Here is an 18,990-nt window from a genome sequence, read left to right on the forward strand (position 1 = left end):
AATACAGAATGAGCTGGGGGCTGTGTGCCACATAGTAATGGCTGTCACCGCTAAGTGGTAGGACTCAAGGTGACCTCAGTTTCTTTTTTATACTTTTCTGCAGTGTTTTTTTTTTTTTTTTTTTTTTTTTTTTTTTTGAGAGGGAGTCTGGCTCTGTTGCCCGGGCTGGAGTGCAGTGGCCGGATCTCAGCTCACTGCAAGCTCCGCCTCCCGGGTTCACGCCATTCTCCTGCCTCAGCCTCCCAAGTAGTTGGGACTACAGGCACCCGCCACCACGCCCGGCTAGTTTTTTGTATTTTTTAGTAGAGACGGGGTTTCACCGTGTTAGCCAGGATGGTCTCGATCTCCTGACCTCGTGATCCACCCGTCTCGGCCTCCCAAAGTGCTGGGATTACAGGCTTGAGCCACCGCGCCCGGCCGTGTTATTTTTTTAAAGACATCTGTTTTTATAAACAAACATAATATCCAACATATAATATCCATAATAGCCAACATATAAATAAAAGTTACTGCATATAAAAATAAGAGTGCTATGCACATTACTGAATATTTTTCCATTTCCAAAACAAAGAAAAAAATGAAAGTCATACGTAATCCCATCACTAAGAAATAACTCCTTTTAATGTTCTGAAATATTTGCCCTCAAGCCTGTTTTTGTTGGAAACTACTTTTATATACTTAAGATAATTCAACAAATGTTTACAGAAGACTTACTATGTGCAAAGTGTTTTGCAAGGTTCTGAAGAGGATGAATGAGACATAAATGTTACCCCCTCCTTCTACAATATCATACGCTGTGTGTTTTCCACCTAAGATTCCGATCGGCCATGAAGTGTCCCTTCATTTGGATATATCAAGTTACTGGACCACTCCCTCCCTGATTCCCTGTGACTGGTATCCCTGGGCTGGTTAGATATTGTCCAAATATAAATTATTGCATAAAGGTTGATGAGCATTTGGGAGGAATACATTCCTGTAAATGCAATTACTTGGTCAAAATCATGAAAAATCTGATGAATTTTACATATCATTCATCACTCATTCCTTTTCACGGCAACTAAAGCAATTGACTATGATAATTATTCCCATTTCACAGATGGCAAAATTGAGGCAAAGACAAACACTGACTTATCTTAACAAGGCAGGACCCAAAATGGAACTCAAGAATCCCTGAGGATGGAATTCCCACTAAGGCAGGACAGAGGTGGAGAGGACATTCTGATGACACCCCACATTAGCACACCTCTCTTCTTACCCTTTTGTACCAGCCCCCACAGTGCAGGTGCAGGGGTGCATTCCTTAGTCCCACTCCTGTTTCTCACTTCCTACACCCCACTCCACACAAGACCTAAGACAAGCAGGGAGAAAAAGACAACGGCACAGACAGCAAGGCAAGCACAGCCTCTCCCTTGGGGACCCTGCTTCCGGGACAGAATGTCAAAAGAGGCCCAAGCCCATCCCAGCCTGCCCCCATCAGCCTTGCTGTCTAACGCAGAGCTTAATGCCTCCTCTCAGGGGAGAGCCCCTCACCCCAGCCTGCAGCCTGAGAGCTCTCACTAAGCTCCCAGGTCTGACGGCTGCTGCCTAAGGAGGTATTATTGCCACTTAGGCTGAGAAAGTGACCTCCACGGGGTAGCCCACCCTCTCTCCCACCAGGATCAAGTTCACAACCTAAGCCAGCCACTTCCCCTCATCAAAGGTTGCTAGAATAAGGCAAGGAGGACATTTTCCTGTCGCATCTGATTCCTCCAATGGGAGGTCCTCAATGTTGCCACGGAATCCCCTCCCCCAGCAAGCTGCCAGGGGAGACTGGGAGATGCTGCTAGGACCTTAAGCCCAGGGCAGCCAGGACAGCTGGAGGAGTGGGCCCACTCGGGCAGGTCCCAGCCTCAAGTCTCAGGAAGATCCCAAGATCCAGAGCCCACCTGGGCTCCCTGAGGTTTTGCCACTAGAGCCCATACCTGCCACTTCTTCCTGGGCACCAACTGTGTTCAGGCTCCAGGCTCTGACCCTAAGCATGCTTCATCTCATTTCACTCTCATTTCACAACCTATAACGGCAGTCATACGCTCTCCAACTTGCTGAGGAGGAAACTGAGGCACGGATGCATGAAGCAACTTGCATGGTGCTACACGGCTAATAAGTGGTGGGGCAGGATCAGACCCCAGCCAGTGTGATTCCACGTTCTGTCTCCTACGTCACAAGTCCTCATGTTGCTGGACTCTCCCTCTGTCCCCTCATCCCATGCCCTCACCTCGAGTGGCTATGCCTTGGACAGAGCTGAAGAACATAACTTGAGGGCTTTGTAGAGGACACGGCTGCACTGGGGCTCCGTAACGAAACCATGTGCTCTGCCTACACAACAATTTCGGGGGCTCCCCCGCCAGGCTGAGCTAAGTGTTCTTAGTCGCCAAGAGTGTGGGCTCTGGAGCCAGACCATCCGGCTTCAAATTCCTGCTCCACCATTACACTGGCTGTGTGACCTTGGGCACGTAAGTTAGCTTTTCTATGCCTCAGTTTCCCCATTTATAAAATGAGGATGATGGTAAGACCCACCACTTGGAGATGTGGTGAAGTTTAAATGTCTTGATATTTCTAAAACACAAGAATAATGCCCGGCACACAATTCGTGCTCTCTACAGCATTATTACCTGCTGCGATTATCTTGACTACTGCCACTGCTGTGATTTTCCTCCAGGACTATAGCTCCACCAGGAGGTGGCGTCCCCTGGCTCAGCTCCAGCCGGTACTGGACTGGCAGGGCCAAGTTGAACTGGGAAGAGTCACTCACTTCCCTGCAGGACCCAGGAAGCTGAAGACCAGGGAAGGCACCCTAAGACAGTGCTCCCTCTTCCAAAAGTCATGAGTTTACACCCATCCTTCTCCCCAAGGAGGAAAAATGCTCAGTGGCAAACGGCCCTGATTTCCCTCCGTTCCTGTGTGGTCCTAGCCTAAAAGGAAAACCTCGGTGGCAAAAGATTTTGGAGAAAATCCTCCGAAGCAAAGTTACCAAGGAAAAAACAAAAACACATAAGGATGTCTTGAATCCTCTCAGGAAACAAGAATTTGATCCCCAGTCTCTGGGTATTTGTGAGGAACCAAAAGAAACCCTGGGATTTCCTGGGGCTGCAGGAATAAACTCCCTGGGCCCGTCATGGGCTGTTCTGGGGGCTCCTGGCGCCAGCTTCGCAATTTCTCACCCTGGAGCTCCAGCCACTCCTGTTACCTCAGGGACTAGAACGTTCCTTCCTCATCACAGCCTGTGGTGGATGGCTCACCACCTTGTGGTGAAAGGTGAGAGGCTTACCCTTCCTGCAGGGAAGAAAGAAAGAAAAAGAAAGAAAGAAAGGAGAGAGAGAAAGAGAGAAAGAAAGAAACAAACAAACAAACAAAGAACGAACGAACGAACGCACGCTATCACCGAATAAGACAAGCCTGCTCGGGAATGGTACACCCAGCTCTTTGCTTTGAAATCTTACCCTGGCCGAGGCTGCGGCGCTGAGAGTCTACAGAGTCAGACAGAGAGAACGGAGGAAAGAAAGAAATTCCCTCCCCAGCCACTGCCCAGACAGCAGTAAAGGGGCCCACAGAGGCCTAACACCCCAACCTGCAGGCTGGCCCGGGTGCATTTCCCACATCCCACCCGCCAGCTTCCACACCCGCCCCACGCCTCTGTCCTCGAGCCCGAACCCTGCAGCGCCGCCTCACAGGCTCCCCACGTTCACCTTGGCCCCCCTCCAATCTGCTCTCCAAGCCACAGCCAGAGTGGTCTTTTCAAGATGCAAATCTGATCATGTCACTCCGCACTTAAAGCCTTCAATGGATCCCCATTGCTCTTGGAATCAAGACAAATCTTCTTAGTGGCCGGGCGCGGTGGCTCATGCCTGTAATCCCAGGACTTTGGGAGGCTGAGGCAAGTGGATCACCTGAGGTCAGGAGTTAGAGACCAGCCTGGCCAACATGGCAAAACCTGTCTCTACTAAAAATACAAAAATTAGCAGGGCATGGTGGCAGGTGCCTGTAATCCCAGCTACTTGGGAGGCTGAGGCAGGAAAATTGCTTGAACCCAGGAGGCGGAGGTTGTAGTGAGTCAAGATTATGCCACTGCACTCCAGCCTGGGTGACAGGGCAAAACTCCACCTTACAAAAAAAAAAAAAAAAATCTACTTACCGTGAACTACAAGCTCCTGAGTGGTCTGTTCTGTGCCCACCAACCCAGCCCGCCCCATGCTCCTTCTGACTTCCTACTCCCTCTGCCTAGAATGCTCCTTCCTTCCTCTTTGCCTATGAACTCCAATTGGCAAACCTTCCTATCACAGGCCCACAGAGCGCCCTGACCCTCTCCTTTGTAGCACAAATCAGAGCCAATTGTTTTTTGTTTTTGTTTTTGTTTTTTTTTGAGATAGAATCTGTCACCCAGGCCAGAGTGCAGTGGTGTAATCTCAGCTCACTGCAACCTCTACCTCCCAGGCTGAAGCTATTCTCAGGTACCCACCACCATACCCAGCTAAATTTTTTTGCATTTTTAGTAGAGGCAGGGTTTCACCATGTTGGCCAGGCTGGTCTCCAACTCCTGACTTCAAATGATCCAACTGCCTCGGCCTCCCAAAGTGCTGGGATTACAAGCCTGAGCCACCTCCCCCAGTCAGAGTCAATTTATACTGATTTGGAGGATTCCCTGACTGATGTCCCAGCCTCCACATGAGATTAGAAGCAACCTGGGGACACAGACTATGTTTTATTGCTATTGTACACCCAGGGTGCAACACAGAACATGGCACATGATAGATGTTTCAATAAGTATTTCTTGAATACAGGAAAGAATTTGCATTAAAATTGACATTTTAAATAGCATTAGTTGAGCAGGTTTTCCATGTTTCTTTGTCTCCCTACTCCAAAAATAAACACACACACATTAAGAAATGCTCTCCCCAGCCAGGCATGACAGCTCACTCCTATAATCCTACTGCTTTGGGACTCCAAGAGAGGAGAATTGCTTGAGATCATCCTGGGTGACACAGCAAGACCCCATCTCTACAAATAAAATTTTATTTTAATTAGCCAGGCATGGTCATCTCAGCTACTTGGGAGGCTGAGGTAGGAGGATCACTTGAGCCCAGGAGGTTGAGGCTGCAATGAGCTATGATTGCACCACTATACTACAGCCTGGGCAAGAGAGCAAGAACCCTGCTAAAAGAAAAAGAAAAAAAGAAAGAGAGAGAGAGAAAGGAGGGAGGGAGAGGGAGAGAGAGAGAGAGAAATTTAGAAAGAGAGAAATAGGAAAAGAAATGTTCTCCCCAAATGGACATCACCCCAAAAGAGCTCCACGCAGAGGATGCTCCCATGTTACCAACAACTTCCTCTCTTCCAGGTCCTTCCATTCTCATAAGTGAGCCCAATATGAGCAAGGAAATCGCGTCCTTAGGGTCCAAGCTGCTAAGTGAGACAGCTGGGTGATTCCAGACACCCTCAGGAGGAAAGAGGAAAGGACGGGTTGTCTTCCTCCTGCTCGGGGGTGGTCTCAGTCTTCAGGAGAGCCAGGGTAGCCGGTGGAATGGGGCAGGTCCCTTCCACGGGGCAGCACTGGCCTGGCTGCTTCATAAACATGAGCTCCACGTACTTCTCACAACATCCCTTGGAAGTAGGCGTCTTTCTCATCACCTTACAGATGAGGAAATGGAGCCTACAGGTTGAGTGTCAGAGCTGGGAAGCCAATCCAAGTGGTTCAGTCTTTGGGCCAAATAACTCAGGCCTTGAAGGCACAGGCCTGGGCTGGAATCCCAGCTCCACCCTTTTTTTTTTTTTTTTTTTTTTTTAACACAGGGTCCCACTCTGTAGCCCAGGCTAGAGAGCAGGGGCATGATCACAGCTCACTGCAGCCTTGACCGCCCAGGCTCAAGAAGGGGTAACAAGGATCTGAGCAAAGCCAGCATTGGCCTCAAGCAGCGGTGAGGCAGGAGGGCCTGAGGCCCCAGTGGGTGCAGCCTGGGGTTTCCATGAATTGAGGTTGATGGGGAAGAAGGGGGTCACAGAGGGATCTGTGAGCACAGCTGCAAGCCTTGGTAGGTATTGGAGGACTCTGAAGTCCTGGAGACCTGAGCCCAGAAGGGCAGAGTGAGCACACAATCTGACCCCAAGGAAAGGGTAGCTGTGGCTCCCGAAGGGCGAAGGCCTCTGGCCAGCCTGCCTTGGCCTACGGGGTAGAAGAATAATTATTCCTCAGCCCTTTAATAGGAAAATACCAGCCCCCCAGCTGCAGGGCTTCCACTCTGCTCCCCCGTTCCCTTCAATATCAGTGCTTCCTTCTGGCCTGGAGCAGCCTAGAGCTCAGCAAGCTCTTCCCCTGCCCCAGCACGTGCACCAGGCTCCCTGTCCGAACAGCCTTCAGGCCTCCAGTCAAACGCCCTCCTCTAAACCAGCTTCCCCAGGTGCCCACTTATCTCCTCTGGAGCTCGGACAGCCATCGGAGTTGCAGGTCAATAGGAAGTCCTTTGTCTAAGGCCAGTTTCCCAGCTACCTGTAAGGGGAGAGGCCGCAGCTGGTTTGCTCACTGCTGTATCCCTGGCACCTGTGAGGATACCTGGCACATAGTAGGTGCTCACTGAATACAGGCTGCCAGAACAACCCTGCCCACTGAGCCCAGGGGCTGCTGGCATACCATGGTCGAGGCCTTGCACGCACTCCTGTCAGTCAGCTGGGCCTTCCCCACATCCTCAGGCCTCAGTAGGTGAGGAATCAGGGCTCCCAGCATCCCAGTTCTCCAACCCACCAGTCTGAGCCACAGCCAGACACCAACTCCAGCCTGGGACCACCCTCTGACATGTGATCAGTAGGGAAGCCCCAAGGAGGAGGAGGCAGGGACCCCATGCCAGGGCCCATTTGCTACCGATCCACTCCACCCTTGCGCCTGGGCTCCTGGGGACCCATCTTGTTTCCTTGGCTGGAGAAACAGCAATTGCTACAGTAGTATCCCAACCAAGCCAGCTCATTTAAGCCTCACAGTAGTGCCTGGCTCAGAGGCTCCTTGTCAGTCTTGACTGACAGATGAGGGCACTGAGGCCTAAAGAGTTTAGATGACCTGTTTCAGGTCACCCAGCTGGTTGAGGAGCAGGACTTGAGCTCTGGCACATCTGACCCCAGGACCCAGCTCTTTAAAAAAAAAAAAAAAAAATTAGTTGTTAATTGTGGTAAAAATATACATAATATAAAACCTACCATCTTAATCATTTTTAAGTGCATAGTTAGTTCTGTAGTGTACTGTACTACTTTAAAATGTATATATTCAGATTGTTGTGCAAACCAATCTCCAGAACTTTTTCACCTGCAAAGTGAAACTCTATGCTACAGAGCTCCCCCATTCTCCACCAGTCCCTGGCAACTGCCCTTCTACCGTCTGTCTCTGAATGTGACTCCTCTGGGTACCTCAGATATGTGAGATCGTAGTGTTTGTCGTTTTATGACTGGCTTTTTCACCCAGCACAATGTCCTCAAGGTTCATCCATGTTGTAGCATGTGTCAGAATGTCCTTTTTTAAGGCTGAATCATACTCTATTCTATATATAGAAACCACTCTGCATTCAGTTCTTTTGGGTATTTACTTGGAAGTGAAATTGCTGGGTCATATGGTGATTCTATTGTTAATTTTTTGAGGAATCGCCATACTGTTTTCCACAGTAGCTGCACCATTTCACATTCCCACCAACAGTGTGCACATCCTTGTCAACACTTATTTTCTGTTTTTTTGACAGTCGCAATCCTAGTGGGTGTGAGGTAGTAGGGCCCAGCTCTTAATCCCAACTCCATGGGATTCTGTCCTGAGGCCCAAAGTGCACCCCAATCCCTTCACTTCTGAGGCCCCACCTTGCTCTTGCCAATCCCCTTCCCAGGTCTGTGGCCTACTCCCAAACCACAGCCCTGCACCCAGGGCTCCACTGACAGCCCCTAGGCCTCCATGCTCTCTATCCATGCAGGCCCCTGGGAGGCCATCCACCACTGACCTCCTCCTGCACCACCACCTCCCTGAATCTGCCCAACTCTGCTCACCATTCTCTACCCCAGACCAGACACCTTGCTCCCTATACCAGCCTGCAACTTGGGTCCACCCAGCAAACATGTGCAGGCGGGAATCAATCACGGCCAATTTGCCTTTACAGCCCCAATGCTCAGCTGGCAAGTGTTTTGTAGATACTGAATGAATGTCTGGCAAATAATGAAGGAATGAGTGAATGAAGTCAGGCCTCATTAAGACTACAGAGCAGAAGTCAAATTTAAAAACTAAACACAGGCACGTCTCAGAGCCTCAAGACTCAGGGAATCTCAGCATACCACTTACCAGCTGGCTGTTCAACCCTGGGCAGATGGCTCCACCTCTCTGAACCTTCTTCTCATCTGCAAAGCAGAGGTGAGTAATACCTTCCTCCCAGGAGTGTTATGAGGAGTAAAAGAGGGAACTCTGGTAAAGCAGCTCATTTGAGGCTGGCGAGAGGGAGGGGCTCTAAGCCACGACCATGACCACAGCTACCATCAAAATTCCCTCTCACCTCTCTCTGCCTCTGTCCTTCTCTGGCCCATCGACAGCTCTCCCCATTCCCGCATTCCCCAAGACCCCAAGGCTCCCTCCTTCCCTCTCCAAGAGACTCCAGTCCACCTGCCTCTATGCTGCAAGCAACTCTCTCCTGAGCCTGCTCCCCTTCAGAGTTCCCGTGCCTGTCTTCTCCTCTGCAAACTTCCTTACCACCTACTCGCTGCCGGCCATCTGCCTCCTGCCTTCCGCTTCTCCCAGGAAACTGCTCTGCCCGCTTTACCAGTGACCCCAATCTCATGTTCCAGAAGCTTTCCTTGGACCTCCTCCTCAGACAGACTGAATGCTCTCCACGCTGCTAACCCTCCTCCTCTTCACCAAACTCCTTCTTTGGCCTTTGCAATAACCATTCGGCCCAGGTTCAAATCCACAAACGTGTAGCCAGGGCTCCCCGCTGTCAAACACAGGACAGGAGTTCCTCCCGCCTCTCCACCATCTCTTCCTTCGACGCCTTCCCTTCCTCCTGCCCTCTAATGTGGGTGGGAGCTAATGTGTGTAAGTCCTCGAAGGATGTGCTTTCTTCTCCAGGAAACCCCAGCACCAAGCAGTGTTTCTTAAACTGCGTCCTAGGCACTCCAGAATCCAAATCACCGGAATCGCCTTGCTGAAGATCTACAGAGCCAGCACCTCTAGGATGGGCTGGGAATCTGCATTTTGTGCCAGTCTCCCAGGAGATCCTTATTCCTACCAAAGTTTCTGTTCCACTGCCTTCATAGGTTGAAGCGCTTCCCCTGAGGGTCCCCCATCTCTCTCTCCAGCCTGAATACTCTCCTGAGTAACCTTCCCCATCACGACCTCTGGGGCCATCTTTTTCACGTAGATTTTTAGTGGCAGTTCAAAGAAAACAGGCAAAAGCCAAATTCACAACTTCTCCTCCAGGATCAGTCGCCCTTTTCCAGCTTCATTCCAGTCCCAGGATCACTCTCTCAGGCTCGAGCCTCAGAGTCTGCCAGGCCGTTCCCACTTACTCTCTCTGCTCTCTCTGCCTTGGTCCAGACCCACTTCCCCTCGTATCTTGGCCTCTGCAATAGCTTTGAACTCTATGATTGTAGTAGATTCCTATGACAAATTATTATACACTAGTGGCTGAAAGTAACACAAATGTATTATCTTTCAGTTCTGGAAGTCAGAAGTCCAAAATCAGTCTAACCATGTTAAAGTCAAGGTGGTGGCAGGACATTAACAGCAGATTGGATAAAGAAAATGTGGGCCGGGTGCGGTGGCTCATGCCTGTAATCCTAGCACTTTGGGAGGCCGAGGCGGGTAGATCACAAGGTCAGGAGATCGAGACCATCCTGGCTAACACGGTGAAACCCCGTCTCTACTAAAAATACACAAAATCAGCCGGGCATGGTGGCGGGGGCCTGTAGTCCCAGCTACTCGGGAGGCTGAGGCAGGAGAGCGGCGTGAACCCCGGAGGTGGAGCTTGCAGTGAGCCGAGATCACGCCACTGCACTCCAGCCTGGGTGACAGAGACTCCGTCTCAAAAAAAAAAAAGAAAGAAAATGTGGTACATATACACTACACAGTACTACGAAACCATAAAAAAGAAGGAAAGCAAGCCTGGCGCAGTGGCTCAAGCCTGTAATCCCAACACTTTGGAAGGCCGAGGTGGGTGGATCACCTGAGGTCAGGAGTTTGAGACCAGCCTAACCAACATGGTGAAACCTCGTCTCTACTAAAAATACAAAAATTAGCCAGGCACAGTGGTGGGTGCCTGTAATCCCAGCTACTCAGGAGGCTGAGGCAGGAGAATCGCTTGAACCCGGGAGGTAGAAGTTGCAGTGAATCGAAATTGTGCCACTGCACTCCAGCCTGGGCAACAGAGCAAAAACTCCATCTCAAAAAAAAAAAAAAAAAAAACCAGATGAGGGAGAAGGGAAAGTTCTTTCTTATGGTAGAAAGTTCACTAATAGAGAACAAATGATGGAGTTGAAAATCATCATGAATGCTAAAACTAGGGGGATGAAAGCTTGATGAGAAACAGAATGTGCACTTAGCTTCAAACAATCCCCCAACAAATTACCTGTTAATACCAAAGAAGAAAACAACAACCTCTCAGCAGAGAAGCCTGGCAGACATCAACTTATCAAGTGATTAAAGACAAAATCACCAATACTGGCACAAACCGACATCACCTGCCTTCTGACATGGTGCACCAGGAAGGACACGGAGTCATTATTTGGTGTTCCCAGCAAAAATGCGTAACCCAAATGTAACCGTGAGGAAAGATCAAATGAAGTCAAACTGAGGAGCATTCTGCAAAATAACCGGCCTGCATATATCAATAATGTCAAAGTCAAGAAAAACAAAGAAAGGCTGAGGAACTCTTCCAAATTAAGGGAGACTAAAGACCATGACCATTAAATGCCATGTGTGATTCTGGCAGGATTGTGGACCTGGGAAAAAACAGCCATGAAAGACATTATCCGGGCAATTGATAAAAACTGAGTGTGAATTCTGGAGTATAGTTTTGCACCGATGTTTAATTTTCTGATGTTGATAGCCTTATTGTTCTTAGAAAACACCCACCAAGTATTTAAAGGAAAAAAGTTACAATGTCTCCAAGCTATTACTAAATAGTTCAGGAAAAAAATTACCTATTAGTGTGTGTGATAGAGGAGAGAGAAAGTGTGTGTGTGTGTGTGTGTGTGTGATTACGATAAAGCAAATTGGATTGTGATGTTTGCACAAGACCATAAGTTTATTAAAAATCATTTATTTGTTTTTTAAAATTTAATAAAAAGTTTTGCACACCCCCTCTGGGGACCCCCATTTCCCTGCCCCATGGCCTAGGTGCCCACCCATTTCTTTAATCTCCTCTCCCAGAACTCACCAACACAAATCTTCGCCCCTCAGGGGGGTCTGCTTCTCACTCTCCTTCCCAAACACATGCCACATACCTTCTGAATGCTCCCAAACTCCCTTACCCTCACTTCCCCTTACTACTTAACCTAAGTCTTGCCCAGTCTTCAAGGCCCGGTTGAAACCCTACCTCCACAACACAGCAACAATCCAATCCCTCCTTCCCATCGAGCGACTCTCATCAGACTCATCTCCACACTGATGGGGCACTGACTATGTGCCAGGCATTGCTCTATTCTAATTATTAATCTTTATTCTTGCTGCCTTCAGCCAGCTTTCCCTAGCATTAACCTCTTTCATAACCATGCACAGTTATCAAAACTAAGAAATTAGCTGGGCAAGGTGATGTATGCCTGTAGTTCCAGCTACTCGGGAGGCTGAGTGGGAGGATTGCTTGAGCCCAGGAATTTGAGACCAGCCTGGGGAATATAGTGAGACCCCGTCTCAAAAAAAATCATCTCATCTGAACTACACAGCCCTATGAGGTAAATGCTGCCACTGGTCCCATTTTACAGATGAGTAAGCTGAGCCGCTAGTGAGTTGTCTAAGATCTCTTGATAGGTGATGAAGCCAGGATTCAAACTGGGCCATTCTCGTACTGAAGCCTGGGCTGGTAGCCACTGTGCTCCTCGTCTCTACGGACATCCTTACACATTTGTTCTTTCTCCCTCACCAGGCTGAAAGCTCCTCAGGCCTCTCTCAATGACTCTATGCACCCTGCAGGTGCCCAACAGCTGTCTGTCCGCCACAGGCTGGGTTTCAGAAAGGAGAGGAGGGGGTCATGAGCTCCGTCAAAAAGAGGAGCCAATTCTCCACACCCTCCCCGCCCCCCAGCACAGCCCAGCTCCCTGGCTACTGCCCAAGGCCCGGCCGTCATCTGCTCTGGGTAATAAGTATTTGTATGGCGATAATTACAGCATTTCGGAAGAAAATCCCATTAAGCAAGAGCCCCGCCGAGCTGCTAATGCCGGCACAGAACTGGAGGCGGCAACTCCGCCAAGCACCCGTCTGCTCCCAATAATGCAGGAGCGGCCCAGCCCCAAAAGAGCACGGCCGCCCCTGCTGGCAGCCTCGGGCAGCCTGGGCCACCGACAGCCCGCCCGCCCCGCACAAGAAGGGGCACCGAGGAACATCAACACCCCCGCTTGTGCCCCAGGGTTCCCATCGGCTGCCTGATGAGGAAGAGGAGGGCCACCCTGGGATCCAGCATGACGCCCAAATTTCCTTCACATCCCTACAATTCTCTGTCACTTTAATAACAATAATACTACTACCATTTATTGGGCACTCGCTGTCTGCCAGGCCCTGTGCGAAGCGCCTCTGTGAGCATTACCGCATTTAATCCTCATGACCACCCTTTGAAGCAGGCCCTATCATCATCCCCACTTTATGGGCAAGGAAATGGGGTTCTGAGAAGTCGCCCTTTCCTCCAGACCACTTATCCCAGCTTGCAGTTATGTGCTTATTCTTATATTATGTCATTCATCTCTATCTCCCCTGCTGGACTAAAACTGGGGTTTCTGTTTCTGTCCGGCACTATTCACCCAGCACAATGCAGACGTTCAATAGATAGCTATCTGTTGAATGAGGGAATTAAACCCCATCACTTGCCCAAGGCCTTCCCAGCTGCTGAGTGGCAGAGTGGGGTTAAAAACCTAGGCAGTCTGGCTTCACAGCCCTGCCATCAGGACCACCCGCCCTGCATACGGTCCCCACTCTGTCTCCAAATCCCCAGGGAAAGGGGCAGATGCCCAGGAAAGGTAAATGAGTGTTCTAAATAGACAGACTGCGCTCTAAGCAGACAGACTGCAAGAGAGCCAGCGCTCAAATCCTTACCTCCCGAGCTCTCTTCTGCCCCACCCAAACCCTTGAGCCTCTAGCTTGAGCTTTCCAAATAATAACAATAATATCCTAACGATTGAATCACAAAGCATTTTCACAACCATAGCATGAGTGAGTGCAAAGGGCCTTTGAGGTAGTAGGTGTCATCAGCCCCAGAGGCCGAGGCAAGGGCGAACACCAGCCATGTGCCAAGTGTGACACGTTGCCTCACTCACTGCTCACTATCAACCTGCACAGCTGTCGTCATCCCCTTTTACAGATGGGGAAACTGGGCCTCAGAGCAGAGAGAGGCACAGAATGGGGGTCCTAACACCAGTCATTCAGAGCCCAGCAATAAGCCAGTGTGCTGGCAGCCACACCAAAGCCTAAGCAAGCAGGGGACTCTTGCCCTGCCAGGAGGAACCTCCCCTGCACAGCTCAGGTCTCTGCTGCAGGAGACCCTGGTGGCCTGCTCAGATCCAACCAGGCCCTGATGGCAGATGTGGCTGCAGTGGCCCCTGACCTCATTTACCAAGGTCACCATACAATTATTATTTGGAATTTCAAACAGGCTCCCCAGAGGATCAGCCTCAGGTGCCCTGGGCAGCCTCCCTTATGTGTGACCACTCAGCCCTGTTAAATGAGACCTCGAGCTCAGGGAGCTGAGTCTAGAGAGGGCCTCCCAGGCCTCTACAGCAGGCATGGAGATAGGGCAGGGTGGGCGAACTGGCAAGGAGGGAAGGGCACATAAGGAGGACGGCAAGGCTGGGCACAGTGGCTCATGCCTGTAACCCCAGCACTTTGGGAGACTGAGGCAGGGGGATTGCTTGAGCCAGAAGTTTGAGACCAGCCTGGGCAACATAGCTAGATCCCCATCTCTACAAAAAAAGGGAAAAAAAGACCTGACAAGCAGCAGAATGTGCTGGGCCTGGAGGCAAAGAGAGAACAGTAGGCCTTCCCAAAGGCCCTGCCTGCCTCCCTCCATCCTCAGGCAACTTCCCCTCTCTGCACCCACACAGGGAATCTTCCGCAAGCCTCAAATACCCAGTGTGCCGAGGGCTGGGGGCACCAGCGATGTCCACGCATACTGCACTCTCACACTCTCCTGAACACTCTAGTTAAAAGATTTTTGTAATTAAAAATCAAGTCCAACTGAAAGTCAAGGTCGTTGTGGAAGAAAAAAAAAATAACTTAATGGTGACCATGGCTGGGTCCCTCTGCGCCTGGGCAATACAAAGAGAGGAAGCTTCCTGGGCCTCCGCCGCCGCCTCTCCCAGCCCTGGCTCTGTATTTTAATTGTTCATTACAGTGAATTATTTAGCATCCCTTCGCTGCCCAGCTGACCAGCCCCACAGCCCCTCTGGCTGAACCAATTTCCTCAGCAGCTCTGGGGCCTACCCAACCTCTTCCCCAAAGTCCCCACAGCAAACCAATAACAATTTCTTTCCATTTTGGGGGACACGCCTGGACCCAGAGTTATAGAATATATGATCATAAAGTTGCCAGGCCTCACAGGCTGCCGCAGAAACTGCCCAAAGGACAAAAGGCAAATGCACAGCTGCAGTCCATAAAAATTTCACAGCCTCAGAAGAAGCCGCTGTTTCAGGCTCTGATACTGCACAACACTCATATTGATTAGAGAGAGCATTTGCCACAGTTATTTTGAGTCTGCCTGGGCTCTTACCAAGGCCTCTTTCAAGATGTTCTTTTCCTCTTCGAGCAGCTCTTTCACGGGCTGCCTGGAGAACAGGCGGGCTCCCTGCACTTTCCCAGTCCAGGAAGCTTTGCCCACATGGCAGAGATCAGACCTGCTCCACTTCCCCAGGATAACTCACCCCTGGATTCCAACTACCAATTCCAGAGGAAAAGTTCACATATAGAAAGGTTTCCTGACCCTTCCCAACATCTCTTTCCAGCCTCAAGTCCCACTCCACTCACTGGCCACTGGCCACAGCATGTTTCAGCCCCAGGGACAAGCTGGTCCATCTTCCCATATCGGGCCAGGCACGCTCACACCTGCAGGCTTTTGGCTCATACTCAACACCTGCAGGCTTTTGGCTCATACTCACACCTGTAGGCTTTTGGCTCATGCTCACACCTGCTGGCTTTTTGCTTATGCTCATACCTGTAATCCCAGCACTTTGGGAGGCGGAGGCAGGAGGATTGCTTGAGCCCAGAAGTTTGAGACCAGCCTGGGCAACATAGCTAGATCCTCATCTCTACCAAAAAAGGGGGGAAAAAAGAGGTCTGCAAGAAAGCAGACCCCATGACCTGAAAAGCAGCAGAACGTGCTGGGCCTGGAGCCCAGCTATTCCCTCTGCCTAGATTGCCTGCCCTCTGTGCTTGGCAAAATCCAAACCAACCTTGATAAAGTGGCCCATCCTCTGAGAAACCCCTTCACTGTGGAAAAGGGCTTCTCACCCCAGTATTCCCACAGCCTGTTCCCTGAGGCTGCCGGGCCCTCTTCTGAGAGCTTACCATTAGAGGTCCTCTGCCCAGTTCTCTAGACCATGTGCCCCTTGAGGACAGGGATGGGCTCACTCCCTGCTGATGCCTCAGCACCCAGGGCAGTTCCTGGCTCAGAAACATTTGCTGAATTAAAATAATGAGATTCCCCTCCCTATCCTATCGTAATAATGGCTCTCACTTAGTGAGCATCAGAAGGTACCAGGCACTTCCCATACATGATCTTCCATCCTCACAAGAACCAGATACCTTATGTCGCCTCAGCCCCATTTTCCTGATGGAAAGCAACTAAGGTTCAGAGAAGTTAAGTAACTTGCCCAAGGTCACACAGCTCATAGGTGACAGAGCTGGAGGACCCAGGTAGTATAGCTCCCAGAACGCCACCTCTTTCCTCTGTACTAGGAAATTTCACTTTCATCTCACTCTGATCACAAAAGAGCTAAAGAGTTCATGGAAGTCTTAAACACTAAAGGTGGTGAGTAAGGATGGAGGAGATGACTTTAAGACTCAAGATTCAAAAGCAAAGAAGAGGAGCTAATGTGTCTTAGATCTAGGCTGCAACCAGGATAGCAGCTTCAGGAGAAATTCCGGTGGACAAGGCAAGGGAAGCAGGGAGCAGGTACAGAGGGGACAGGCATGGAGGGTGACCAGGCCACCGCAGAGGTCCTCTGGACAGATTTCTGACCCTCAGTTCCTCTTCAGGTCCACACAGGATAATGCACACACTGCCCATGGGAAACTCAGTTTGGTACCACCTCTCCCCAGCCCTGTAACACACAAGCATTCACACACACACACACACACACACACACATGCAACACACACACACACATCATCTAGATTGCATCTAGATTGCAAATTCTCTGAAGCCTCCACAGAAATTTTTCAGATGCAGCCAAGAAGAGTCTGGGGCAAATATGTGCTCACTGATTGCTGGCCTTGGTACAGAGTCTGATTCAGGAGACAGCTCTCCTCAGGGTCAGATTTCTGTCTCTGACCAGCTGGGGGCCATGAAAATGTGCTCGAAAGTTATCAAAATATGCATGCCTTTCCTGAGAGCCACTGCAATCACCAAGGAGTGTGGGAAGGAGGAGTAGGTAGGTTTCAAAGGAGCCAGCAGCCTTCTCCAAAGCCCTGTCCAAAAATCTCCTGGTGCAGTCACCTCTGCGAGCAGTACAAAGGCCCTGCATGTGACCAAAATCTACACACACACAGCCCATTACGGGGACTCTTATGGCCTCACACTATTAAGGTGGCCCCTTAATACTAGGAATTGACACAGAAACACATTATGCAGGAGACTCACAGAAAACAAAGTATAAAGGTCTGTAAATACACACACGCAAACACACACACACACATACACATCCTACTAGCTTAGTGGGTCTAGAAAAGGGTCAAGTTTCCTCAAGAATTTACGAGTAAGAGGGAACAGGGGAAGAGAAATGCTGTTTTTTTATGACTTGTCATGTTCAATATCTTTAACCTTGGGCCCCCCTCTCCAAGCTCTTGACCTCTTGGCATTATCCACCCGGTTCTCCATCCAAGACACACCTACCCCTTTCCGGGTGCTGAATGTTACACACCCCAAGCCACATACCCAAAGCCCTCAGGTCCCATTGTCTGCCTGCGTTGGGGATGACTGGGTGTGGAGGGAGGCGGGTGAGTAGAGGACCAACGCGTGGCACCTGCAGGGGAAGAATTCTCAAGGCTCTGGGGCAAACAATGGAGAAGAAGGGGCAGACCAGAAACTTCGCCTCCATCCCATCCTGCTGCCCTTCGTCAGGAGCAAGCTCTGGGAGCGGTAATCTGCGCAGCTGGCTCAGAACGCGGCCGTAGCCCCATGTGCCCAAAAGGAGACATTGTCCTGGCCAGTGTGGGAAGCGTCCCTCCTGGGTGCAAGGAAGGCTTTCTGGCACCAGTTCGCAGGCACCCTGGAGGAATAAAGCGCTGGCGCAGTGGGGAGGGCAGGTGCGGAGTGCAGGGTGCAGGTGTGAGGACGGGAGCTGACAACCCCGCCGAGGGCCCTTTGAATCCCAGGGAAGGGGAAACCACGGCGCTCCTGGCTCCTGGCTCGGGAAAGACCCCGGCAAGAACTGACCCGTCTGTGGGCTGCGGAGCCCAGGCGGGCCCCAGTGGTCCTGCCCCCACCCCGAAGTCCGGAATTGCGTCTGGGTTGGAGGGCAACCTCGGAGCCAGGGAGCCAGGGGCGGGGGCCATACTCACAGGCGCTCGGTGTTCCGCGGGATGTTCTTGGGAATGGCCTGCAGCCCCGTGCCGTGGCAGTCCACCGTGGTTCCGGTGCAGGTGCAGAGGGCGGGGCACGCCGAGGCTCCCAGGCTCCACGCGGCTGCCCACAACAGCAGCCAGAGCTCGGGTCGGACCGGCCCCGCGGAGGACCCCCACCCGGGCGTCAGCGCCATGGTGCCCTCACCGCGTCCCGCTCGCGAGCCAGACGGCGGCAGCCGCTGACCATCCCCGTCCGGGGCCGCCTCCAGGTGCAGTCCCGGGGCAGAGCCACCAAAGAACCCGCGGGCTTGCGCGCGGCGCCCCTGCGGGTTGGGAGGCACCTTGCTCCTCCAAGCGACGGCGCCTGTGCGCGGACTGAGGGAGGGCGCCTTGGGCGGAGGGCGCTCGGCTCCTCTGCCGTTTCGCCGCCTGCGTCTCCCTCTCCCTCCCTCCAGCTCCCAACTGACTGCTGCGAGGAGGAAAATGGGCAGGCCCCGCGCGCGCACGCACCCTAAGCACACCACACACACACACACACACCCGCGCGCTCGCTCCCACCCGGCAGTCATCCATCAATCGAAAAGCACACATCCAGGGCCGGGCTCCTCCCCGCCCTCCCCCCGCAGCCCCCCTCTCCCGACGACCACTCCGCGGCTGCAAGCCGCCTAGTTTCAAAGGTGGAACCTCCAAGGCGCCGCCAGCGGGCAGGGGGCTGCGGGGGAGGGGAGGGGAGGGAAGGGGGGTGTGGCTCGACCTGCCAAGTCCTGGCTCTACACACACGCGCGCGCACATGCACACACACACACACACACACACACACACACGGCGAGGATGCACACATTTAGACGCACGCACCCCGGCACCCGCGGTCCCAGCTGCTATTGCAGGGTGGGAGGGAGGTCTTATTTTGCTGCTTGGACGCCTTCCAGCGGGGTCAGACGCGTTTCCCCCATCCCCCGACGGCAGCATCGGCCTCTAGGCCCCATTGACTCGCTATGCCAATTCTTGGTTAAGGGAAACCCTGTGCT

The 18,990-nt window shown here is 51.6% G+C and overlaps 1 protein-coding gene across 1 annotated transcript in view; it reads right to left on the reverse strand.

Annotated features, from left to right (window-relative positions):
- SLIT1 (slit guidance ligand 1) overlaps positions 1-18,402 on the reverse strand; it is a 187,819-nt gene extending 169,417 nt beyond the window's left edge. The window contains exon 1 of the mRNA XM_025396916.1: positions 17,960-18,402. Coding sequence (XP_025252701.1) covers positions 17,960-18,156 — 197 coding nt within the window. The 5' untranslated portion in view covers positions 18,157-18,402. The remainder of the gene's footprint in view (positions 1-17,959) is intronic.
- Between the last annotated feature and the right edge of the window lie 588 nt (positions 18,403-18,990).

The sequence above is a fragment of the Theropithecus gelada genome, chromosome 9 (genome assembly GCF_003255815.1).
Source record: "Theropithecus gelada isolate Dixy chromosome 9, Tgel_1.0, whole genome shotgun sequence".
NCBI lineage: Eukaryota > Metazoa > Chordata > Mammalia > Primates > Cercopithecidae > Theropithecus > Theropithecus gelada.